Source organism: Aspergillus saccharolyticus (assembly GCF_003184585.1).
Source record: "Aspergillus saccharolyticus JOP 1030-1 unplaced genomic scaffold BP01scaffold_3, whole genome shotgun sequence".
Taxonomy (NCBI): Eukaryota; Fungi; Ascomycota; class Eurotiomycetes; order Eurotiales; family Aspergillaceae; genus Aspergillus; species Aspergillus saccharolyticus.
The window spans coordinates 1,090,768-1,115,943 of record NW_020290613.1 but is presented as its reverse complement, the minus strand read 5'-3'; the positions used below and the strand labels follow the sequence as shown (position 1 = coordinate 1,115,943).

The 25,176-nt window shown below is 51.4% G+C and overlaps 8 protein-coding genes and 1 non-coding gene across 9 annotated transcripts; 5 read left to right on the top strand and 4 right to left on the bottom strand.

Annotated features, from left to right (window-relative positions):
* Positions 1 to 485: 485 nt before the first annotated feature.
* On the top strand, positions 486 to 1,927 carry BP01DRAFT_353393 (protein MEMO1). The gene is made up of 3 exons (XM_025574173.1): positions 486 to 782; positions 837 to 905; positions 965 to 1,927. The coding sequence occupies exons 1-3, from the start codon at positions 628 to 630 to the stop codon at positions 1,839 to 1,841; spliced, it is 1,101 nt and encodes a 366-aa protein (XP_025435053.1). The 5' UTR covers positions 486 to 627; the 3' UTR covers positions 1,842 to 1,927.
* Positions 1,928 to 2,973: 1,046 nt separating this feature from the next.
* BP01DRAFT_287939 (uncharacterized protein) lies at positions 2,974 to 4,092 on the top strand (the record flags this gene model as incomplete). Its single annotated transcript, XM_025571519.1, has 3 exons — positions 2,974 to 3,034; positions 3,115 to 3,460; positions 3,603 to 4,092. 3 exons carry the CDS (start codon positions 2,974 to 2,976, stop codon positions 4,090 to 4,092), a joined length of 897 nt encoding a protein of 298 aa, XP_025435052.1.
* Positions 4,093 to 6,533: 2,441 nt separating this feature from the next.
* On the bottom strand, positions 6,534 to 8,265 carry BP01DRAFT_120312 (uncharacterized protein). Its single transcript, XM_025570386.1, has 2 exons — positions 8,088 to 8,265; positions 6,534 to 8,026 (listed from the first exon to the last, which is right to left on the bottom strand). Exon 2 carries the CDS (start codon positions 7,764 to 7,766, stop codon positions 6,840 to 6,842), a length of 927 nt encoding a protein of 308 aa, XP_025435051.1. The 5' UTR covers positions 7,767 to 8,026; positions 8,088 to 8,265; the 3' UTR covers positions 6,534 to 6,839.
* Positions 8,266 to 8,587: 322 nt separating this feature from the next.
* BP01DRAFT_353391 (uncharacterized protein) lies at positions 8,588 to 8,947 on the top strand. The gene has a single exon (XM_025574172.1). The coding sequence runs from the start codon at positions 8,640 to 8,642 to the stop codon at positions 8,874 to 8,876; it is 237 nt and encodes a 78-aa protein (XP_025435050.1). The 5' UTR covers positions 8,588 to 8,639; the 3' UTR covers positions 8,877 to 8,947.
* Positions 8,948 to 9,796: 849 nt separating this feature from the next.
* On the bottom strand, positions 9,797 to 10,511 carry BP01DRAFT_420776 (PLAC8 family protein; the record flags this gene model as incomplete). Its single annotated transcript, XM_025579478.1, has 3 exons — positions 10,338 to 10,511; positions 10,142 to 10,239; positions 9,797 to 10,036 (listed from the first exon to the last, which is right to left on the bottom strand). The coding sequence occupies exons 1-3, from the start codon at positions 10,486 to 10,488 to the stop codon at positions 9,797 to 9,799; spliced, it is 489 nt and encodes a 162-aa protein (XP_025435049.1). The 5' UTR covers positions 10,489 to 10,511.
* Positions 10,512 to 11,973: 1,462 nt separating this feature from the next.
* On the top strand, positions 11,974 to 12,045 carry BP01DRAFT_t40. The gene has a single exon. It is a non-coding gene; the product is annotated as a tRNA-Gln (tRNA).
* Positions 12,046 to 14,900: 2,855 nt separating this feature from the next.
* Positions 14,901 to 16,785, bottom strand: png1 (peptide-N4-(N-acetyl-beta-glucosaminyl)asparagine amidase). The gene is made up of 3 exons (XM_025570385.1): positions 15,941 to 16,785; positions 15,484 to 15,884; positions 14,901 to 15,428 (listed from the first exon to the last, which is right to left on the bottom strand). The coding sequence occupies exons 1-3, from the start codon at positions 16,465 to 16,467 to the stop codon at positions 15,013 to 15,015; spliced, it is 1,344 nt and encodes a 447-aa protein (XP_025435048.1). The 5' UTR covers positions 16,468 to 16,785; the 3' UTR covers positions 14,901 to 15,012.
* Positions 16,786 to 21,334: 4,549 nt separating this feature from the next.
* BP01DRAFT_120243 (uncharacterized protein) lies at positions 21,335 to 21,827 on the top strand. The gene has a single exon (XM_025570384.1). It carries the CDS (start codon positions 21,421 to 21,423, stop codon positions 21,688 to 21,690), a length of 270 nt encoding a protein of 89 aa, XP_025435047.1. The 5' UTR covers positions 21,335 to 21,420; the 3' UTR covers positions 21,691 to 21,827.
* Positions 21,828 to 21,910: 83 nt separating this feature from the next.
* Positions 21,911 to 24,492, bottom strand: BP01DRAFT_353384 (glycosyltransferase family 20 protein). The gene is made up of 5 exons (XM_025574171.1): positions 23,774 to 24,492; positions 23,206 to 23,581; positions 22,769 to 23,139; positions 22,366 to 22,705; positions 21,911 to 22,221 (listed from the first exon to the last, which is right to left on the bottom strand). The coding sequence occupies exons 1-5, from the start codon at positions 24,072 to 24,074 to the stop codon at positions 22,170 to 22,172; spliced, it is 1,440 nt and encodes a 479-aa protein (XP_025435046.1). The 5' UTR covers positions 24,075 to 24,492; the 3' UTR covers positions 21,911 to 22,169.
* Between the last annotated feature and the right edge of the window lie 684 nt (positions 24,493 to 25,176).

Below are 25,176 nucleotides of genomic sequence, written 5' to 3'. Positions count from 1 at the left end.
GCGCTTCGATATGGACATGATTTTCATGAATACACTCGTCCTGGGACCCCGGACAGTGTGGCTCGGGCCTGAATTGAACTTGTCAATGCGAAAACATATCCCACGAAAAATTGGCTGCGAATCAATGCCTCAGAAGAGCAGACAATTGTTGACTATCTGAGTACCTGTGATGGAAGTTGTGCTCATACATATTAAGTAGTAGTTGGGGTCGACCATGGTCCGATTCTAGACTTACCCAGGGTGACCTCAATGATAGTGTCGATTATTGATCAACTAGCTTCCAATTACTTACCCCTTTGATACATCGTGTGAACGCCTCCGACGCGTCTCTTCAACGAGATGTTCAAACTATGCCATCTTGAATCGGCATGCCGCCTTCGGCTTACCGGCGGGGAGACGTACTTGAAACCTGACACCTGAATGAGTGAGGCAAAACTCCACTGTTTTGCGCCTATGACGATGGCAGTCCCGCTTCCCCGCTTCTGCTTCATCAAGCTGTCTCTGCCAAACGACAAGCTACCTGGCCCTGATTCTCTCTTTCATCTAAGTCTTCAAAGACTACTAATATTTTAAACACCATATTGCTCCTCGTCATCGAACCCTTGTAAAGCACAGAAGCAGCCCAGCATGTCGCCTCGTGAAGCCACTCATGCTGGCTCTTGGTACTCTGGGAGCGAGCATACCCTGACGCGTCAGTTAGACCAATGGTTGGCTCAAGTTCCCAACGAGCTTCCAGGTATCGGCTCCCTGCCTGTGCCCGGTGCTCGTATTATTATTGCTCCGTATGTTGAAGCTATTATAGCCACTGATCTCCCGGCTGTGTGCTGATCCTCCAGACATGCGGGCTATGCATACTCCGGGCCATGCGCCGCCCATGCTTACAAAGCCCTGGACTTGTCGAAGGCGTAAGGAGCATGACTACCCTGAATACTATGTGTTTCTGAAAGCTCACACGCAACATTAGAAAGCGAATCTTTGTGCTGGGTCCGTCTCACCATCATTATCTGACCACACTTGCACTCCCCGAGCTCACATCGTACTATACCCCGCTCTCCGATGACCCTCTGCCGCTCGACACCGAGCTTATCGCCAAGCTCCTGTCAACCAAAGCTGTCAAACGCAATGGAACGAACATATCTTTCACAACCATGAAACCGTCGGTCGATGAAGCTGAACACAGCATTGAGCTGCATCTGCCTTACATTCACCGTCTCCTCCAACTCCAACACCCCGATAAGCCGACATCTCAGTATCCGCCGCTAGTCCCCATCATGGTGGGAAGCACGACTGCAGCCACAGAGGAAGCTTTTGGAACCTTGCTCGCCCCGTATGTAAAGGACCCTGAGAACGCATTTGTCATCAGTTCGGACTTCTGTCACTGGGGACTGCGATTCCGGTACACTTATTACGTTCCCCAAGCGCCCACGCCGGGACCGAGTCTTCCACTCTCAGCCGACTCGCTACCCCAGCCCGGCAGCACCCCAAGAGATGTGGAAGAGACCGTGCGGATGGTATCAGCCGGTCATTCCCTCCAGCGACGGGACCGTGTTCAGCGCCACGAGCCAGCTATCCACGAAAGCATCTCCGCTTTCGACATTGCAACCATGGTGGCCATAACCACCGGACGTGCGGCAAGCTTCTTGGACGCGGTCGAGAAGACGGGAAACACCGTGTGCGGTCGCCATCCCATCGGTGTCATCATGGCTGCCCTCGAAGAGATCACTAGTCAAGAGGAGGGTAAGAAGGGGAAGTTCCACTTTGTGCGATATGAGCGAAGTGCCGATATCACAGACGTGACCGACAGCTCGGTGAGCTATGTCTCGGCTTTTGCGGTGCTGTAGACTGACCCCCTTATCCCCTCACCTCCTGTGTGAGATGACTTCTTATTACGAATGGCTTAGAGTAATCCGCGAAATTTAACTTGCGCATTGAATGAATCTGATCTGACTCATTTCTATACCTCTAATCCGATAGAGATCATGATATTATCCGCCAATCCCTGGTCCGTACACAGCGCTTGGCGACTCTGCCAGGCATCCTTTGGGTATCCTTTGCTTTTTCAAGGAGTAAATATATTGATGCGGAGCAAGGCGTCTGGTAGCACGAAGGTGAAGATGCCTGAAGGAATCAATGTGAGATGTAAAGTCTTGAAACTAGACTTTTCTGGAATAGCCAGCGGGACAATGATAGCAACAATCCCTACGACCTGTGCTACGATTGTGGCTGTGGTCCGTAGCGACCAAGGAGTCAATTGCACGCGTGACACTTTCTACTCAGCGCATCGGAGCAGCGGGAAGACGATAAGCACGCAACAGGGCGGATGCCTGTCTTTCTATTGATGACACCAAGGAAGGCAATCTAGCAGGAATTATTACTCCGCTGCTTTCTCCGGCGGGATTTTGATTAGGCGATCCCTTTTGACGCTGACTGACAATGTCCGACATCCCCCGAATTAAGCCAACCGCTTATCGCAGCGTTATCTCTGTTCTCTCTGCCTCCCTTTTGTTTTAGATGGTATGGCGGTGATCTCATCTCACCGACTTTTTTTTTTGCCTACATGTTCTCCTTCACTTCTGCATCTATATAAGTCGATCTTGCTCATGCCACTTGCCAAGTGCGATTCCTGCATTGACTCTGGTCATGATGAACCTCTCCGGTTAACCGCAGGCGCTTACACTCGGATTTCGGTTTCCTTGAGTTGTTGTTCCCCCTCACGAACCCCCGCAGCCACGTACGTCGAACGAATCTCGCGGGATTCAACCCGATCGTGGGCCCTCGAATCAGTTTCAGTATAGCCCTTGTCTGTTGTCTTGGGGTTCCTTGACGCATCAGGCAGAGTCTTTCCTTTTGGTTCCCAGCAGCAGCAATTGAGAATCATGGATTGTTGTTGACTGTGATATGATATACTCTGTTGCACTCATTCGTACTGCATAGCATTTACTTCTGTGTACTGCACCCGTACCTGTTTTCACCATGGCCAGGATGAAGCAGGGAATATTTTCGTGGGAGGATGTGCTGGCGCAACGGTATCAAAGTAAGTGCCACACTTTTTGATCCTTCCTATAGGCTTCGCTTGGGCTCTGGGAACTGATTCTATGGTTCTCGCTTGTCCAGGCAATAAGCCCACTGCCCTCGCTCGGTCCCGCCGGTATAGCACCCTGCAAAGCCCGCGCGCACAGCAGCAACAAAAACCCGACCCCCGGACGGAATGGGCCTTCCAGCGAGACAGCGCCCTCCTGGCGAAGCTGTCGCCCGAACTGCGAATGGCGATCTGGGAGCTAGTGGCAGGCGGGATGCGCATACATATCGTGCAGCGCGCCAACCGACAACTGGGCCATGTGGTCTGTCCCGCGCAGACGGGGGGGTGCTGTGAGATCTGCCGGGGGGGGCTTCCCAGCGCGAAATCCAGGACGAAGCCGACGACGAGGCTGCTGGCATTGGCGTTGACGTGTAAGCAGATGTGAGATACCTGCCCTTTTTCATTGGATATCTTCCCAGGATCGGAGATCCTGTGATTGGGGACGGAGATCAAATCTACCACAGCTACAGAAGCACATTCTTGACAAACAACTGACCAGAAGCTCCCCCCCCCCCAAAAATAGCTACACGGAATCAATCTACACCCTCTACACTCTCAACACCTTCGAATTCAGCAACACCTGGTCGCTCACCTACCTGCGGCCCACCATCCCCGCGGTCTTCTGGGATGCGATCCGCGCCGTCGAGCTGCGCTGGGCGTTCCCGGGCCACTGGCTGCCCAGCAAGGACCCCGTCAAGACGATCTACTTCTCGGCGGGTCGGCAGCAGTGGGTCGAGACGTGCCGTGCGGTGACGCACATGCGCGGGCTGCAGACGTTCACCTTGGAGCTCGATTGCAACTGGTTCTGCGAGCCCGTCGAGAAGTTGCCCGTGTTCCTGGAGCCGCTGCGCGAGCTGCATCTGCGGCAGCAGTGGACGTTGCAGCTACCGCGGCAGCCGTATTATGTACAGGAGGTCGGGAACATCGGTCGGGAGTTGAGGGAGAGGGGGATTGAGTGTTGTGTTTGGGCCGTGGCGGCGGCGGCGGCGGCGGCGACGGAAAGCGTGGGTTGATGTAGTGGTAAGTGAACTGGGTTATTGATTGTGTTGGAATGTCTATAATACTTTTTTTTAGCGAATGCATTGTGTGTCTTAGGAAGGGAGTGTCAATGAAGCTGCTCAAACTGTTTGAACTGATGAATCATGTTGTGGTTTGGTCCAGGTTCGTGAGGATGGAAGTGGTGGTATATACATCCATCCCTTGCTTCGATTCCGCGGCCAGCAAACCGTTCCAGACTCACCCTCATCACAAACAAGACGACACCGAAACCGCATCACTACACCAGTAGAGAAGTAACAATAGCAAAAGCCACAGTCCCAGCGAATAATCAACATAGCCATACGATTGTAATGCATAGATCACATACCATAGTCCTCCATCAAACCACCGGACCCCGTAACCACCAAGTATCTCCGAATGCCAACAGAGACAGGCAACTCCATATCCGGCTCGAAGCAGAATATATATATACTATCCACAGAGACATAAAGATACTGACCCATCCAAAACAGCTCTCTGTATATTTATCTTGCTGCAGTAAAAACTCCCAACAATATGTGTAGTATATCACATATAACCAGTCCTAATTACTGTTTCCCCTCTTGTTCAACTTACACAATTTGAAGTCCATTGCATCAACCAGAGTCTGAGGGCGTGCCGCCAGAGTACCTCCACCCTACTCTACGCTACTCAGGCCGCGAAATTCTGAGCGTCAGGGTCCGTTGTCCCCAACAGCAGCATCAACAACAACAAGCCTAACAAGCACAAAGAAGCACTAAGCACTAAGCACTAAACTCCTCAGATACACAACAACTTACAGACTACCAAGGTATAGGTAGTACAGACCCTCTTTACTCCTAGCAGTTGCTACGAACAACGCTACAGTACCAGGTACCGACCAACCGGCATCGAAATACCCAAACTTCGCCATGGAAACCACCACCTCACAGCTAGAATGCAAAGACGAGGTTTCCTAGCTACCTACCGACCGACCGACCGACCGACAAACCATTAACGAGCCCACACACCAATAGCGCCCATTCATTCATTCATTCATTCATTCATCCATCCACTCATGCATTTCTGCATTTAAGAATAGCGGTAAAGATGGTGCGGATTCCGGTCGGGAGGGAACTGAGTAGGTTGGAATGCGAACGTAACCACTTCGAGGCCGCACTAGGCGGGAAATGGGAAGATTCGGGACCACTTGGCATCCAATAAGGATGGTCCTGGGTTCGAGCGAAGCTCCCTCGAAGAAAGAGACTAACAAGCTTGCTGCAGGGGAAAAGAAGATGGAATGGGCGCTAGTTACTGTTGATGAGGGGGTTTGATTTGGGGCTTGGTTAGGAGATGCCTTGGGTGCCTGGGGGATGAATTGAGGGGAACTTGATCGAATTCAGGGAGTGGTGAAGGGATTGATTCAAGTTTGCGGGAGACTATTGGTCGGTTAGTGGATGGTCTTATTTTGTAGTACTAATTTGGATTGGGGTAATATATGTGTGTGATTTACGTCTAGTTTAATTCGAGGTATGATGAGGTTGACTTTTTAGAGTTTGGATATGGTTTACTGAACTGGAAGTTGGATGGTGGTAAAGTATTGATGGTACTGTGGTTCATGGAGAGATATATATTCATCTACAGAATGGTGCTAGGGAGAGGTATAGCAGTGTGATTGAATGGAGTAGCGAGGGATAGAGGGGTAGGAAATACAATGGGTTAACTGCGATGGCAGCCTCAGCTTCGACAGATTAAGAGTATCAACTCGAACTACAGTATACGCAGTCTTGCCTACCGGTTCTTATGATTCAATTTGGCAAACTAGACCCTATCCAAGTACACGATAACAAAGTCAACAAACAGTCGACAGGCGCAAAGCACGGCTAGTCTGGGCTCATTGTGGTGGGAATGTCGCTACATTCCACACCAGACTCTGGCTTGGACGGGTACCTGCACGCCCAGAGAAAAAAGACATCTCTTGACAGATGGCCAGGTAAGCGTCAGATTGAGAGGTGTGACTGACTGTGCCTGAGAAAGAGACGTGTCCAAGGGAGTGTCATCATCAACTTCCAAGGCAGTTTGATTAAGACGAGATGATCTGCATCGGAAGTTGGGCGCAGAATCACATCAAGCTCGAACGAGAGGGTCAACGTTGACTAGACAACAAGGTCAGGTATGCTTCGAAGAAACAGCAGGGACCTGCGTCGAATCGGCGCACCGGGCAGACCGGAGAAACAATAACTGGAGGCCGTATAATGTGATCCATCCTCTTGGGAAGTGTGTAATCTCCCAAAGAAGTGTGAGAGTTGAGTGCGGAATGCGCTTAATCCACGCAAGAATGCGAGAGACGGGCGAAAACGCATTCCACAGCTCGCGGATGCAACAATAATAGAAGCCGAAGAGAACAACCCCACATCGGCGGTGGATGGTCACAATTGGATACTGGAGCTGGTAGTTTGTTTGTGTATTGTGTCTGTGTTGTTGTTTGGACCGGAGGAGCAATTTGTGGCGTCTGCTGGCTTGATACTTATTTAGTTACAATGACAGCCGTCCAGTTGCAAACCTTTTTTCCGACTTTTAGCTCCACGATCCACGATTACTGCATGCATGCTTGGTTGTTGATCGTATCTGCTCTACCCTAAGGATAAACGATGCGACCAAAGAACAGACATCACGGCCTTGGCCTTGCTAAGAGGCAACCTCAACTGGCCGATGCTTCGGGGTCAACATGGTCTGCGACTGGACCGTCTGGCTATGGTACTAGTCAGTGGTCTGCGGACACTTCCCTCGCCGGCACTGGGCAGTGGGCAGGTAGTGGTGCAGGAACGGGTACTGCAGCAACAGCAGGGACAGCAGCGGGAACAACCGGTGAAACAGCAGCATCAGCCGCCGGCACTGGAGCAGGAACAGGTGCAGCGACATCAGACGGAACAGGGGCATCAGGAGCGACAGCACCAGTAGCTGCAGCCGATGGGACTACTGCTGCTGGCACCGCGGCCGGGGGTACCACTTGGTCAGGCACCGCAGAAGGAACCACAGGGCAGTGGACAGGCGCGCCAGCCACCGACACAACCACGCAGGCGACTACAGACACCTCAGTAGCAGGTGCCGGCACAGCAGGAGCAGCAGCAGCAGCAGCAGCACCTGCCGCTGCACAGGACAGCACCGCAGCGGGGACCGCCAACACCTGGGAAGCTGCTCCCAGCGAAGCCGCGGCTACAGGCGACGCAGCCGCAGGAACCTCAGCAACCTCATCGACCGAACCGACCACCCAATTGAGCGCTGAGGGCTCCACCGCGGAGCCCCCAACAGCTGCTGGCGTCGCGCCAGTAGTAGGAGCTACGACCTTCGCAACCGCGGTTATCCCCACTGCCACCGACAGCTCGAAATCGCTCCCCTCATCGTTCACACCAACCACCAGCGAGGCGACTGCCACAAGCACCGTCCTTTCGGTCGATTCGGCAAAGAATGTTGGGGAGCCTGCCGGCACGAAGGCGGCGATCGGTCTCAGTGTCATCATCGTCGTCGCCGCCATGGCGGGTCTGATACTGTGGTCGCTACGCCGGAAGAAGCGCCGCCTTCGAGAGATCATCGCCAACAGTCGTGGTGAAAAAGTACCTGAGAGTCCTAGAGCCAGCGACGAGTTTGTGAGATACGCATCCAAGTTCTGCACAGAAGGAGCCAGCGTCATGCGTCAAGCGGGAGGCAAGATCAAGGCGACATATCAATCGAAGATCCCTATTCTACAACGTCACTTTGAGAATGCCAAGTATGAGCCGATCAAGGAATTCAGCAGGAAAGTGTACTCGGCCAGCGTGTCTACACTGCAGAAGGTGGGCGGCTTCGTGCACTCGAGCTGGGCGGGCAAAGCCCATGTTCCACGTCCGTATAGCACATACAGCACGTATAGTACCAACAGCTTGCAGAATGGCTTGCGAGACCTCCCTAGGTCTTGTCACACCAAGGAGTTAGCACCCGTTGTGGAGGTAAATGAGAGTATCGAGAGCCCTACTGAGTCTTCGGAGACATTGGTCGGTGATGTCGGTCGACTGAAGGATGCTGCCGTGTCGAGCACACCTAAATTGGAGACGGGAAAATTCCCAGAGGCCAAAGTAGCAACCGTGGAAACTGTCACGCCCGTCACTGCGGGATCATCATCCTCCTCCTCCCCTTCGTCTTCGTCATCCTCCCCCTCCTCCTCGCGGGACAGCAGCCCATCAGTATCACGAAGCCCCACTGTCGACAGGGTATCCAGAAGTCCAACTGTCGAGAGCCGCACATACCCAGGCACGCCAGACATCTCCTTTGCTCGAGTTTTCCGGGTTGAAATGGACTTCAAGCCTGTCAGCCCCGAGCACGTCGAGCTGAAGGAGGGCCAAACTGCCGTCTTGCATCTCGTCTATGACGACGGATGGGTAAGTCACTCCCCTGCATGTTTCCTGAGTCAGCAACTAGACGCTAATCGTCCCTGCAGGCCCTTGTCAACGTCCTCGAAACTGCCCAGGAAGGCCTTGTTCCCCGAGCCTGCTTCGGCGCCTATCCCGTGCGACACCAAGCCCTGTACATGGGCAGCAATCTCCAGATCTCGACCGATGGTGTTCCGCGGTCAATCAGTTCCGCTACCCCGACAGAATATGGCTCTGATGGTGACATCGGCCGCTTCTACTCCCAGTGCGCCAGCCCGGATCTCCCAACGGCGGCGTCACTGCACGAAACCCTGCCACGGCCTCAGCGTCTCAAATCCCTACCGTCGCTGGCAAGCTTGTTCCGCTCTGCATCCAGCTTCAAGAGCATGGTATAGCGAGAACCTATTACGCACCCACGACGAGTCTGACTGAGGCCTGGCGCTGAAGCATCCGATTGTTGTTGTCCTTTTTTTTTCCCTCTCTTTTTCTTCCATTCATGTGAATACTTTGTTCCCGAATAGTGGACTGTCTTGTAACATCTGACATTTGTCTGGTGTGTCGGGTTTCACACGCTAATGCTCTGTATATACATTATCCTGATAATATTTTTCTAATTGATCTGCACACAAGGGTGTGAGAAGCATACCTGTTGCAATCTTGATGTCATGCGTGCGATGTAGATCCAGGGGTGCAGCACATATATACGGTGCGAATTTGATCCGTCTTGTTGCTTGTCTTCCTCCAAGCATCAGACTCAGCAGCAGTCCATTCAAGGTTCGTGTCTTAACAGGCAAGCTTGTTGTTGATGTTGACTCCAGTCAGCCGAGACACCACGGCCTTCTGCAACAATTTACCGCCCAGCCACCCATCACCCAATGCGGCAGAACGCCTATGCCTGAGATTCACTTTCTCCTGGATAATCCTGCTCCTTTTTCTATCATCTATCGTACACTGAAGATGCTCTCACATATACCCCCTTCTACTAGGCTATCATCTTACCACCACTTCCGTGCTTATGCCACCCTTGTTGCAAGATCGAGTATGAATAATTAGCATTACCTCTAGGTTCATGATGGGAACCTTCTAGAAAAGGCTGATTGATGGTGGGTATAATAACAAATGGAAAAGACCCTGGCGTCATGCCACAGATGACAGCATTCGCAGCTGTATCGCTCCCACCCACACACTCACACTGACACACCCTACTTTCGTGCGCCAATCCGAGCACGACATTGAAACCTGACCGCGCACAGTCCACAGGAGATTTTACGTGGTAAATATGACCTATTTGCCAAACCTGCGCAAGCTCCAATCCTCAACCCGAGGCCGAGTACGCCATCTGCCGCGCCGGCTGGTACCCCGCGAACTCCGGCCTCGTGCGCAGCTCCATCTCCTTCTCCTCCTGGATGAGCGCACAGCACCCGCAGCACATGGTTGTGCAGCAGTCGCCGCAGCACGAGCCCGCGATGCCGAATCGCTCGCGCATCTCGCCTCGCCGGATAGTCTGGATGATCCATTGGGAGAGGCCGAGGCCGAGACAGGTGAAGACTGCGCACTTGCAGGGATAAACGACAGAAGTGGATTAGTTCAGTTTGCACAAGTGGCTTTCTTTCAGGAAGGAGACTTTGTTGGAGGGGGAGTGTAGGGGGTTGGCACTCACGTCAGTGTTGATGTAGCTGAAGTTTTGGAGGGTGGGATCGTGAGCTCGCGCTTGCGTCTTTCCGAAAGTGAGACATGGAAGACACCAGCTCATTAGGCCTGGGTTTTGTTTTGATGTTAGTTGTATGGATAATCGACCTTTGGGTTTTGAAGTACTGGAGATGGGCGGAAATGATCTCGGTCGGTTATAGACTCACATAACGAGCCTGGGGAGCAAAAGTCACAGAGCGAATAATGCCAATCCTTGTTCTGGGTGATATTTCGCATCTGCTCGTTGTTGGCCGCGGTGTAAGTAGGAGGGTCGGTGGGCCAGGCTCGGTAGGCCTTCTGTTGCTTGATATCTGCCATTGTCAAAGTATACTAACTGTGAGGTTTGCTTTTTTTCTTTGTAAAAAAAAAGAAAAGGCCAGTCGGGCTCATATAAGGGTTTTCTTTCTTGCCTCTGTGGATAAGGGGCGGCGTGAGCCCAAAGTAAAACCATCCTTTACCATCCTTACCATGGTATATTGAACAATGTATCATGAGTATATGTTCATGGTGAACTGGAAAGGGAAGCTCGCATTCGTAAAGCAGTGGGACCCGCTGATGGGCCCCACTTGGTGTACGGTTTAAAATGCTAAGCCGAGTGTGGGGCGGAGGGAGAGTATGGGTTTGTGAGTATACTCTGAGCGGCTCAAATCATATTTGGATACTCTGAGTGACTACTGTGTCATTGGAGTGACTTTGACTCCCAAGTGATCTACGGCTCTGACGTGGTCCCTTCATCAGTTCCTCTCCGCTGCGCATGCTTCTTGCGCTTTCTGTGTCCAGTATTCAAACAGAAACTGTGGTATCTGAGATATAGACGCAAGTATCTTTCCCAAGGAACAAGTCTAGCAGCAGTAGGGGATGGCATTTGGCGTCGTGCAGCCGCTGTAACACAGCTAGACCAGACTAGTCTCGCACTCTGGCGACCCTGTTCAAGTCCTTGTTTGTCAAATTGTCTGAGAACCGCAGCCGGAGGCAGAATCTAAATCCGGAATGGAGCAAGCCGGTTAGCTCTAGTTGGTTCTCAGATCGTGGTCCGTATAGGATATCTATGTTGGTGTTGGCAAGCGATAGATTTGAGGTGTATAGGATGCGTAGTCTCAGTGTGAATCAAGGAGCAACGCTCAGCAACCCCGAAGACACTGTTCGTGGGCGTCAAGGCTATATAAAAGCGATATCGACGTAATGCTCCAGTTGCGCTGTCTTCCGAGAACGGCCTGGTTACATAGTAAGCTTCACACTCAAGGTCAATCTGCTCGAGGCAGGATACCAACTCAAGTCATTACCGCATGTGGGTGAACTCTGTGCGGCTATCCAAAGACCACTCATCATTGATGTTTGCCTCGTTCTACCGCCCAACCAATCTCAGTGTACTTCAACTCCTCTACGAAGGGTCAGAAAGTGTCTCAAGTGCTGCAGATCAAACTCGCTTTGACCATTTATAAGATCAGTAGCCGCTTCAAAGCTGGAGAATGCATGGGCATTGAGACTCAGATCATCTAAACTGTATTCAATCACAGAAAAAGCAGGTATGAAGATAATTGTGGACTTGTCTATGATTTGAATCACAACATTGCAGAGTCCTGCAGGGTTTAGCTGTAGAACCTAGAAAGCTTGTATACAAAGCCACACCGCCAGCAGCCAGAAGATTCCTCTTTGAGTATGTCGAGCACCTACACCAATCAATTCTATGGATAGGAGAAGGAAGCTGGTGGCATCGAGGTAGAGTGAAGCAAAAATCAAAGAGATGACAAAACGAGCAAATTTGGATTATTTGCACACAAGTCAGCAGCCTTATAACTACAAGGTTGTGTAGTGTAATGGTTAGCACCCAGGATTCTGATTCCTGTAATCCCGGTTCGATCCCGGGCACGACCTTTTTGACGACTTGTTTTTAGGCCTTTGGGCCTGTGAGCGAACCTTCTGGAGCCCAAAAAAGAAGGGTGTGGGTTTAGGTCTTCGATGGAGCACCGAGGACCCTGATTAGGGCAAGGATGGGTCGATGTCTTAGTGCCGTGCACGCCGATGCCATTGATCACATCATTCTAGGGCTTCTTAAGTGGCTCCTACTACCTTTCATGGCAAGGTCCTCAACTTGGATCTCGGAACCATTTACACAGCATATTTCAAACATAGTGGACTTAAAGTACTAGTCATAAACATGCCATGTCGCTTTTCCAAAATGAACCAGACAGTACCAAGCCGACCGACCCCGATCCCTGCCCCGAAATCCACGATCCAGCGGATCCATACCCCGTCCACATGACACCACCCTCGCCCAATGGCTGCTTATCCCGGATGTCGATCACGATCAAGTAGCCGCGCCTGGGCCGGCTCCTCGGCGCGTCTAAATATAGACTCACTTCTACGCACTTTTGCTTTCCGGGTTGGTCTCAGCGCGTGGAAGACGCGTGCCAGGTACCACGGCTGGATGCTGGGAGATGAGATGGGATCATGGATGACAATTGACAGTCTCTCCCAGTGGGTCAGGTTGAGAGTTGCAAAGGAGAAAAATGTTTGACACGCACAGTCCTTCGGTGTCTTCAGCTCCTCTAAGAATTTGTTTCGATATTCTGACAACACCGTATAGTATATCACCTGTCCTAGGGTAATAGCGTGGTAGTACAGTATAAGTCACATTACACAGTACTAAGAACATAACCTCTAGGAAAAGAGGAAAGAGAAAAGGGGGAGAGAAGTATAGTATGGAATACATACCCAACCTTCGCAAGTAGACATCATTCCTACCCCGACCGGAGCACAACTAAGTCCCGTCCACGGTATCGTGACTCTGGAACCGTCGCTCATTCCCCTGAATGTCTCACTTCCATTTCCCGGGTCCGAGTCAGGGCGCACACACTGCACACAACACCAGCATACATACCCAACAGGCGGTCATTTTCCCTTTCATGGAGAGCTCCGTCCAGCCAGGTGACCCCCCTATTTCTAGCAAGAATAATCGGGTTTGGCTCGGCTCAGACCCCAGAGCCCTGCTCGCATCCACCAATTCCGTCTGGACAATCCAGTCTAGGGAATAGAGGCGAATTTCCTGTCCTGAAAATCATGACTTCGGTTTGAAAACATGGGACAACGTGGGACTGTGTCCACTTCCAATGTGTGCGCGTCTGCGTGTGGGAAGGGGTGCGAGGGGGGGATTTCCTGCGGAGTGGAATTATACTCCTGTTTCCTACAGTATGGAGTGGTGAGTACAGTCCATACCTGGATACTTACTAGTTCTGGACCCTCTTATGACTACGGATCAGTGGTCACGGAGATCGAGGGTCTACCGGCAAATACTGTAATTTGGACCTATAGTTCCGGAGCAAGAACCCTTCTAAGTGGGCTGCTGGCGGCCCTGCCTAGCGCCGCCCTCCCTTTGGGGGGAGAAAGGGAGGTCTGTTGTTTGAATTGAGTTTTAGGTGTAAGGGCAGGCAGGCACTATCGTAGGCACCTGCATTTCCTCCGGACAGACACATATGATACTATCTATGATATGTTCCCGTACACCCAGGGCTTTTACACTCAGGGCTATTACTACTGGGGAACTTGAAGCACGCTTGATCATATATACGATAGAGCTAACCCAATCAATGGTAGATTAGAATCTAGTGTACAGTTGATCAGGGCCCTGCACGCGGAAGAACCCTGAGATGTGTATGCCGCCCGTTCACATCATTCAAATCAACACAACATTCCATTGCGTGTCCGGAGTCAATGGTATGTATGATTAATTAACTCCGTACCCTGAAGGTGGAAAGTATCTACTCTCATCCTAATAAGAGCGCCAGACAAACAAGCAGCGACCGTCATTGGTATGCCTAGAGCCTGGAACATCGGAGACAGTAGGTCCACATTGTTGGGGCCAAGGCTCGAGAAGAGGAGTACTCACCAAGTGATCGTCATGGGGCTTGGGTCGTGGTACGCTGCAAAATCTGCAATCAGCGCTACCATGCCATGACGCATTGCGCATCAAGCGCTGACCAAACTATGTCAAAGAAAGAGTCTGAGTAATATTTGTTCAACTCGGTAGTTATCTAGATCGCCAGGAGCCAGAACTAAGTAGGAATTTGGGAGATGCCGCTGGGCCCGCTTAGACGATGTGCGACCGAAACATCCGTCTCATAAACATGGCATTGACCGATTCGCCGCAATGCTGGGTATGCTTTCCCGCAAGAGAATGAGAAAAATTGCAGAAGATTATAGGACATTATATAAGAGGAATGAAATGACAATCCGTGTAACAAATGCGCCTCGAACCCATAAATGGTTTCCCAATAAGGTATCCGATTAGATCTCCCTGAAAATGCGTCGTTCCAAAAAAAATTTGAAAAGAAGAAAGAGGTGAAAAGAAAGTACATTTTGGACAAAATGTGTAGTCGGGAAGAGAATTGATGACATATGGGAATGAATGATTGATAGGTGGAGCTCGATGAATCCACAGGAAAAAATGTGTGTTAATCAAGTCGAAAGATTTCGAACAGGATTTGCGGCCATAGTTATATGGCCTGAAGTTAGCCTCAGGCTTGGTTGAACCTGGAGCAACGACCTGATTCTTGACCGAGATCGGTCTCGGACGTGATAGCCGCGAAATGGTGAGGTTCACAAGAATGTGCCAGACCATGCAATGCGTCAAGTCGAATCCTATAATAGGTGGAACTCAATCGTGTACATCGCGCAGGTGATGATTGATACATCGAGAGTCCAGCGGAATTAGACGGTCGTGTTTGTTGTTTTTGCATGAGGGCGCAGGGACGGTCGGTCGCTTGCTGTGTATGCCGACCGTGGAACGTAGTGCCTTGATGTATGCAACGTGTGGTAGGAGGCGAAAGGGTCAAAAAAGCATCGTTAGCGACCGTCCTGCGAGCCATCTGGGCCAGACTGGCCTGATGTCCTTTGTCTGTTGGTCAACCACTCGACAGAAGCATCTTGACGTGAAACAGGAGTCTTCTGGTCCTCCAGGCGGCCGTTGCTGGTGTTTTGAGGGAAGAGGTTGTTGAGCTCGGCTGCGAGGGCGGATGCGGTGTAGGTGCGGAGCTCCTTCTCCTCGCGTTCGTCCTCCTTCATCAGACGTCGCTGATCTGTCTTGGACAAGTTTTCGCGGCGCTTCTTCCGAATTTCGTGAATTACCCAGACCAGAACCTCCTCAGGCACGCGGTTTCGGGGAGCACCATGCCTGGTGGGACTTCGGACATATCGTCTGGTGACATCCGTGGCTCCGTCAATCGAGAAAGCAACGCAGTATGAGATCTTGCGGCCCCAGCCTGAGTCAACCTTAGTTAGCATAGCTCACATCGGTCAATGGAACGAAGCACATACCCTCAGTGTAGAGGCGGGGCTGGTCCCATGCTTCTTCGCAGGCATCGACGTGGATCCAACGTTTCTGGTGGTCGGAATAGACCTCGGTCCAGACATGATCCTCAGCGTTCCAGATCCAGCGCACACGGCCTCCGAGGGCTCTGCAGAACATGCTGAAGCAGTTGGCCCATTCGCCCGCACGTCCCCGTCTCGTCTGCAGCAACTGCCACACGTCAGAGTACCGAGGAAAGCGCTCGTAAGCACCACAGCTGGGTTCTGAGCATCGGTAGAGTTCGACTCGAGTGCCACCCCGCGCGGTTTCGTCGGGGTTAGGGGGAGTCATGCCTTGTGCAATCGTAGGCATGGAACATCGTGAGCATGGGGGGTTGTTGACGAATTGGAAGAAGGAACGCTTAAACCATCTAATATCCGCGTCAGCATGTCGCCAATCCTGTCATCATCCCAAATCCAAGCATACCTTAATAAAGCCCGAATGACACAATCTTGGTAGCCCCATTCTGGTCGTCCTCCTACGCTAGCTGCCTGTGCCTGCAATATTTGACTCTCTTCCTCAGCCTCCGCATATAACCGATCGAGAGGGATGTGAGCGAGCGCCTCGTCGAGAAGACCCGGATTCTCGTACTTGGTTGGAGTGACGGAGAGAACATGGAGGAGGTTGCGGAATTTGAGCGAGACTGGGTCTTGAGGAGGAGAAGGGACAATCGGTAGGCTGCGAAGTAAGGGTGACTGTGACGATGTTTGCGGGGGCATTTGGTGTGACTGATACTGAGGTGCGGCCGGGGGCGGCGGTGGTGGTGCTCGCGAAGGATGGGGAGGAGGGTAAAGACCGGGAGAGGGGGATTGCGTGCGAGATTGTGATCGAGCCTGTTCTTGGAGTTGATGGAACCGCTTGTTGCGCATCAACTGTTCGAAGGCATTGGTGAGTTCGCCAGCATCGAAGTTCTCAGGATTCGTCGCCTGGTGGTGATGTCTACCGTCCGCCATGGTTGTGGGTGGTAGGGGCAGGGTCAATGACACCAGCGGCGGTAATAGGGCGTTCAAATCTCCAGGGTGCCTCAAAACCAGATCCTAATTCTGACTGCGACGATCCCAACAATCGATCTAAGTCGGTTGTCGAGCAAACAAGCTATTTGGTGAACGAAGGTCGTGAGGGTTGTTTTTTGTCGAGAAAGAAGAAGGGTCAGTCAAGTCGGCCGCTCAGGATGATGATGGTCGCACAGCCTAGCCAGGCGGTCGCCACGCTTGGCGCTGAAGTCAAGGTAACCGCCACGACTATGGAGGAGAAGATGCAGGAGCAATGGAGATGAACCTGAAGCCAGTCGACAATGGACTACAGGTCAATTAAACAGAATGTAGAGTAGAATTGGGGAGGTGGCTCCGAGAACGACCGAAAGGGTATGGCGAGGATTGGGGAGGGGAGGAGGAACAGGGAAGGGAGTCCGAAAGGGGAGCGAAGAGGGAAGAAAGGAAGAAAGAGGGAAAGAAACGAAAGAGAGAGCGGTTAGAGTTAAGTTAAAAAAGGTGGATAAAACTACAGAGTGAAGAAAAGCCCACCGACAGTGAGGACGACGACGACGACGATGATGATGTGAAGAAGAAAGGGAAGAAAGAGAGGTAGGTTTAGGTAGGAGGAGAGTAGTTGATTGTTGGTGGTGGTGGTGGAAAGAAGAGAGGGAGAGGACCAGACCACAGTACAGGATGGGGCAGTCTACGACAGACTGGACAGGCCCTCTGAGCGCCGTTACTGTGCTGTGGATGACTGACTGACTGATTCAGTGATAGAAGTAGTTTAGTCCCGATGAATTGTTTGGGTTAAGGGCGATTATTTTTTTTTTCCATCCACGCCAGCAGCGAGGGCGAAGCGTCGTCAGCCTTGAGCTCCTCGCCCCAATCAGGGCCCCGCGCCAGCACCGCAAGCCGCGTGTGTCCCGCCCCGAAACAGTTAACTGAACCATGGCCAAGACCCTCTTTTGCTCCCGTCCGCATCTTGTTGGAGGGTGGGTCTACTGCCACGCATTCTGATCTTCTTACACACAGTAAATTCTCTCAGGAAATGTCTCCTTTGCTCACTGACTTAACGCATATACTACCATTACGTCCTGTGGCAATAAAGCCTTGGCGTAAATGCTCTCACTGCCACTCTCTTCTCCCCCTAATATCACCTCTGGTTGCAACACCGCCAGCAGCAGCAAGCAGCGCTGAAGCTATTGGCATCCTTTAATTGATTGCCAATACGTTTTATGGAGTGCTTTTGAAATGAATGTCTTGGCTCCACTCTTTGCTTGCGATGCCTCTGTCGCATGGCACATTAGCAACAATTAGTCTTTGGATGGGGTACAAAACCACTTGCTGATGCTTCTTTCCCAAAGCTTGGCTCCTCTTGTGCTCTCCGCGTGTGCGTCCATGACTGGAGAGCAGGAGGGATTTTACCTTCTTCACCACCCCCTCGTCCACGCAAGCCTCTGATCACTGCTATATCTCGAGTTCCGAGGGGCTTCATCATTGTGCCTTGAGCCGGCACACGAAATGATCATATCTGAATTTTTTCACCTTTGCTCCTACACGTCGACGCGTCCGTCTAAAAAATTCCTATTGAGGTAATCCTCGAGCGCAACCGACCGCTGCCCGGGTCCGCGCTATGGAGGATCTCGTTCGACGTCAGCCTGTCCGTCTTACGCGGCTCTCTGACCAACAGGCTAAAAAAAAAGTCACCATCGGTCACTCTGTCATGCTTAGTGACCGTGCACGCACACCGCACGTAGTGTCCACTTCATTGCCAGGCCACCGGATCAACAAAAATTTTCGTTCTTCATGCTCTGCTCTTCTGCTCCCCTCAACATCGTCTTCAAGTAAGGGCGTCTCGGATAATCCGTGATCTCACCGAAAAGGTTCAAGGATCCCCTCTGCCCAACTAGGCAATTCTCCATTGCGGCTTCAACCGGCGTAGCCTTACGACTGTATACTGGACCCATAGTCGAAATTGCATCCACTCAAACTATTTCCTCCGCTGACGAAGCAGTGGATATCACACAGGCAGAGATCGGGCTTCCTTGCTGAAAGGGATAGAGATCTCGACAAATGGGACATGGAGCGAGATCAGTCTGACAAGCTAACGTGCTCAGTAGGAAGCAAGGTGAGACTATTTGCTAACTAATTGAGGTTCTTGGATGGATGGGCTCCCGAAACGGCGGTTCCCAGCTTCCATACACCAGGCCAGTCTCCGCTTGGCGCGTCCGACATGATATCTAGTGCTAGAGAATCCAGCTCTTCCATCCCAAAACGCCTCTGGGATGACCAACCACAATGTTGGGCGGGTTAGACTTAAGCCGGCTAATGACCATGATGATCCCGATCGAGTTGGAGTTGAGGTCGAGAATCTCTCTACTTTTGCTTCCGAGCATTTGCCCTCAGCTGCTAATTCCGAGTTCCGACAAGCATTGCGAGACCCATGCAGCCTCTCTGAGTCAGTGAGACTCGCAACAGGATCTGTGGCCCGGGTCGCGATCCTGATGATACGTGCATGGGTATGAAGTACTCTGGAGTATAGCAGGCGACGAATCCTCGGGCGGGGACGTATGCCATGTGATACACACGCAAAGACTATCAAACACTAATCATACGTATACCTGGGTGTGCCAGGGTTGAAAAGCACATCTCTTTCCACCTTGCCGTACCTTGACCAAGGTGTGGTGGACGCTGTGCAGATAAGACGTGCATCCTATCCAGTGCAGGCACTACGCGGCATATGCAACATTACAACAGCCATTTCCACACAGGTAGATGGACAGGATCATCATGCACACGACGCAAGAAGCTTGATAATCATTCCGGCTTGCCACCTCCTCCTTTGTCTCTGGAGAAGACCCTGGGATGGCAAAGGAGCTGATGAATATTTGCATCACGATTGACATGGATGGTGGAACATGAGTGCGAGAGGGGATGGTTGAACGGGCCGACTAAGCCGACAGCCGTACAGACCGACAGAAGGAAGTACAGGAACCCCCCTCCAGGCCTCAGCCTCCCTTGCAACTCGATTTGGAAGCGACCTCAAACCGCTCGGCGTTACATGATTACGGCATCCTTCCTAAAAAGGACGGTTTGGTGGCGGAGACGCGCAAGCGTCCGTCTTGGCATGGTACAAGATCTGGCTGGAGGCCCGAGGAAGCCTTGAGGAAGACCCATTGCGCTAAACCCGTTGGGTATCCATTACCCAAAGTGCCTGTCAACCACGAAAAGCGCCCTAGACCCTGGGCGGGGCCAAGCCAAGGGAGGAGTAAAATGGGAGACTCCGTCTCCTCAATCGGGTGTCTAATGAATTTGAGATAGAAGTTCGGAAATACGCAAGAGTCCAGATCTCATGCGCCATTTGTCTCTTGCTTCGGAATTGACTTTTTGGTGTTCCCCTGCCATCCACGCCCACGAAGAAAGGGGGTAGATCCCCTTACGGAGTAGGTTAGAAGTGTCTCTGATGTCGAATGCCAATGGTTCAGTAGAAGAGCGACCTTGAGTAGGGGTCCATGGTGGCCAGACCCTGGAAGGAAATCGGCTCGGGGGCGGCAAATATCTCCCCTTTCCCCTGATCGCAACACAATGCACTCTGGCAGAGTGCATAAGCTGTAGGCTTCTTCGTTCTTGCTTTTGGGGGTTGGTGAAACCAAAGGAGTGTTCCTGCAAATCTTCTCACCTTAAGTGGTAGCAAGAATAAGCGACGGACAGTCCGAAGATATACTCCGTAAACTTCCAGATCTTTCGAAACTTTCCTCTTGACTAGTATCTTCATCTACACCGTAAGTCCGCAGTAGAACTGGTGAATGTACGTTGCTTACATCAGTGGCAGCCAAGAACAAACGCCGACTGAAGTATTCCTTAATGTGTAGTTTAAACACAAGCCTGGAGGATTGATCAGGCAGCACACCAGAGAAAAAAGCGATCCTACCTCTTTGCCAATTTCTCCCTTGGTTTTCGACTCTGGAAGCCTTGGCCACACGCTACTTTCTCCCCTCCATGACTCGTGATTACGTATGTTCCCCTCCTTTGACTTAGTAATCCTCGGCCGATCATCGATCCCGAAAAAGCGAAAGGAAACGAGACCCTGATCTTCGAGCGTAAGCCGTGAGCACGTGAGTGGAGGGGAGAAAAGTAGCGTGTGGCCCAAGATATTCGCGAGGTACAAACATGGGAAAAATGAAACTGAAACCCTTTTCGTGGACTTCGGAACTACCTATTTTGGATTTGAGATTTGTTAGTAGGGTTGGGATTGAAGTTGTGGGTCGGTGGCCTTGTGTTTCCTGGAGGAGTATAGTGGGATTGTGTCTAGATATACTCAAGTTCTCCGTATACATGCAGAATGCACGACCCAGACCTACAGTTTAATCCTCGTCAAATAATAGTTCTCAATATGTTCTCTCCTGCTAAGGGCATCTACTTGGTGTACTACTGTCTTATCTCAACTCGAAAACCCATGATTGCATCGTGGTTGCTAGAGTACTCTGCACTCCGTACGGAGTACACCACCACCGTACTCCGTATCGTGCATGCGATGGATAGACAAGATTGCGCCAGCGTTCTAGACCCCATCCCAACGAATTCTTTCTGGGCTGCCATGCCAGAATGCGTGCTGTCAGTACTTGATTGAAAGTTACACACCGCAGCAACCTCATACGATCCGCTGGAGTGGTAAGCACCCGTCGTGGCTGGCTGGCTGGCTAGCCGGTGGTTGTTCGTATGTCATTGTGAAGTCATGATGATAGGGAGTTGATCTTGGTTTTACTATAACACGTGTACTTATAGTATATTATAGCACAGTATAGTATTGTATCGCATATCATGATGATAAATTACTGGATATCATACTAAAACATAGGTAATGGTGAGATTCAGGGCAAGGCTGTAAGTTTGCCGATACCGAAGGGGCAGGGGTCCGTCCCTGTTATCAGAATGCAGGGATTGAAATGTGTTTGGGTGTTCGTTTTGCTGATCTGGGCTTGGCCTGGATTCTCTTGTGTTTTGAAGTGGCGGTGCTCATGTGGGAATGCTTACGGAGTACGTAGTAGACATGGGCTACACCAAGGAGTATGCACACACTACACCGTACACAGTAGGGTGAGGGCCTGGGAGGGTATGTTCCGGATGAGGTTGATCTTGACCTTGATCTTGATCCACAAGTACGTATGTGGGGTGGGGGGCAAAGTACAAGCTACGAATTGAATTGTGGGCTGTAAAAGGGCAAGAGTGTGGGGAGGAAAGGGGGAGATTAGATGTTGTGTGAGTATACTTTGGAGTATGAATGACGTATTCGTAGGGAATGAAAATAGCTTCGCAGTTCTACCGGACCAACAAGAGTGGAAAGGTAAGCCATACGGGATGCACTGTATGCATGTGGAAATGTTAAGTGGAGATGAACTCGATTCTAATATAGAATCGTAACCAGCGCTTCCGCATCATGTTCCAAATTCATTATATTTCCCATGTTCCCGTCCTATGTTCATTGCTATAACATGTGCTTCGCAGAGACGGAGGCTGTTGCTGCTAATCTATCAAACCATAAAATCGTCGTCATATGCTCACTGGTGCGCCTGCGTCGTAACAGAAAGGATTGCATGTAGGGGTTATCAGACAATCAAAGCAAATGGTGGAGTCGATAGGCCAATAGACAATACATCATCATTCATGATGCTATCCATACCTCAGACCGAGCACTTGGATAGTTCGGCGACAAAAGATTTGCCCCAGAAGGCACTACAATCGGCGCAAACAACCATCAGTAATCCGGTTTGTGTTTTCTTTTCTGCGTGGCGCGGGAAGGGATGGACAGGGCGGGAAGATCGTCTTGTCTCTGCAGGTAATGCAGGGAGGAGAGGGGTCGGGGACACGTAAGCTTACCTCGTGTACTTGGAAATGTACTTGTAGAGCTTCTCAAACTTCTGCGAACGCAGATCATCGGTCATCGAGACCGCTTCATGGTATGCGTTGGCCAGTTCCTCCGTGTTCCACGGGTTGACGACGATGCTTCCGTTAAGACTCTGCGCGGCACCCGCGAACTCGGAGAGAATCAACACGCCCTTGCGCTTCTGTTGAGTTGCGACATACTCGAACGAAACGAGGTTCATCCCGTCGCGGGTCGACGAGACGACACAGGCGTCCGAAGCAGCGTACAGCGCAATGAGTTCGTCAAAACTCACCGACTTGTGCATGAAATGGATGGGCATGTAATCCACCGTGCCTGTTGTTCCGCGGGTTAGTGACCGGTGCGCCACCAGGCAGACCAACGAGAAAGACGACTTACCGAATTTGCCGTTAATTCTTCCGACCAGCTCGTTCACCACTGCCCGCAGGTTCTGATATTCTTCGACATCCTGGCGACTCGGGACGGCGACCTGCACCAGGACGACCTTCCCTACCCATTCGGGGTGCTGGGAGAGGAAGACCTCCAAGGCATGCAGTTTCTGGGGAATACCTTTGATGTAGTCCAGGCGGTCAACGCTGACCATCAACTTGGTGCCCTCGAACTTGCTTTCCAAGCTGGCAATTCGGTTCTGCACCTTGGGACTTTTGAGACCCTCGGTAAATTTGTCGGGATCAATGCCAATGGGGAATGCCCCGACGGCAACCGATCTGTCCTTGAATTCCACGCTGCTCGGAGTGGTGACCAATCCTCTACGAGGCCGGGTCAGCGTGTGCCAGACGGGGCCGCCTGAGTGGGAAGGAGGCATGGTGACTTACAGAATATGCGAGCAACAGCTCAAGAAGTGACGCGCATAGTCATAGGTGTGAAACCCGATCAAATCACACTGCAGCACGCCGCGCAAGAGTTGACTCCGCACGGGCAGGATGCGGTAAATCTCGCTACTGGGGAAGGGAGTATGCAAGAAGAATCCGATTCGGATGTTCTTCTTGCCCAACTCGTGAAGCTCCTCGCGGAGGTATTCCGGTAGGAGCATGAGATGGTAGTCGTGGACCCAAACCAAGTCCCCGTCGCGAGCCTCGCGCGCGATGGTCCGAGCGAAGAGCCGGTTCGCCTCACGATAGGCATCCCAAGCCGCTTCGTCGAAGACAATTTCACCGGGGTGGTAGTGCAGCAGTGGCCAGAGAATCGAGTCTGACAGCTCATGTTAGTCACAATCTAGTCATTCGGGAAGGAAGCCTGTTGCTGGATGCCATGTGGCTATCGCGGAAGCTGGGAAATGTGCAGCTGCATATCCGATGCGGGCAAAACGCCCAGAGAGGGGCAGCAGACAAGATGAGGGGTAGGGATTAAAGCGCGGGGCGGGCGTTTAGGGCAGCGACTCACTGGAGAAGCCATTGTAGTGACGATCTGCCAATTTATCATCCATGAAGACTGGAGTCGCGTTGAACTCGTCCGACAGTCGCGCCGTCACTGATTCAATCTCATCCTCGGGCACTTCCAGTCCGGGCCAGCCATACCACTGGAAAGTCGTTGCCTTGGAGAGTCCACTTAGTCCTGTCACCAATCCTCCCGAGGACATGGAAAATTCATACTTCCCTCCTGCCGATCGTCGGATGGTGATCGGAATGCGATTCGAGACGATCAGCAGGCGGGATTCGCCCTGTGAAGAATTGTCGCTGGCCATACTATCGAAAGACACTCAAATGAAGATGGGGAGATAGAAGCTAGGAAGGCTAGGAGGGCTAAGAAGATGTCTGCCCCGCTTTTTCTTTCTTTCTGATCGAATCTAGAGAGAGCTTGGATGGGACAGGAAAAAGAAAAACAAGACGACAGGAGTCAATTGGAGCCTAGCGATAGGAGGGAGAAATTGGAGGAGTAATATAATGGATGAAGATGGAGAGGGGAGGTAAAAGACGGAAGAAGAGGAGAAGGAGGAGGTGGTGGTGGTGGTGATGACCTTTCTAGCTTCGTATCGGTGAGGGAAGGGGAAAGATCGGGGAGAGCGAATGCAGAATTAGAGATTAAAGATCAGGGACAAGGCATGGGCATAGGATTAAAGTGGTAATTTTGGTTTCCCTGGTGGACATATTATGCCATTCGAGAGCTCCACTCACTTACTTCTACCAGGCTCTAGTATTCTTATGGCTGGCTGGCTGGCAGAATAATTACTTCACCACCGCCTCATCGAACCCCTCCATTTGAGTACCCAGTATCACCTCTACTTCTTCGGGTGCCTTCTTCTTCATCTTTCCCTTCCTCGCTCTTTCTTCTTACCTATCTTCCACTAAAAGCCCTATCTCACCCCTTGTTGCAACCCGATTCCTATTTTTTCCGCGTAATTCGTTCTTGCTGGACCAACCCTCGCTTCCATGTGCGAAGAATTTGGCTGTGAGTGGTGATGCCAACCTTGACCAAGATTGACCAAACCGGGAACGCGGTGGTGGTCGAACTGTCTCGAACCGTCGCCCAAACGCCGCGGGTGGATCAGTTGCGGATCCCACGGGAACCTCAACGTCATTGTTCCTATTGGTCTTTTCCTGGTTGTATACTTCACGGGACTCGTCGAACTGATTATCTGCAGACCGGGCTGCAGGCAAGTTTTTGCTCCCCGTCTAGTGCCTACTCCCCCGGTCTAGCTTGATCGGTCCTATTCTTTCTGATATTCCATTGATGCGCTTGTGCTTTGATACCTATTACCCAGTAGTAACTATGTTAGGAGGGTTGTAATTGTGATGAGCCTGAAACAGAAAAAGAAAAAGAAAAAGAAAAATAAAATCACTCACTGA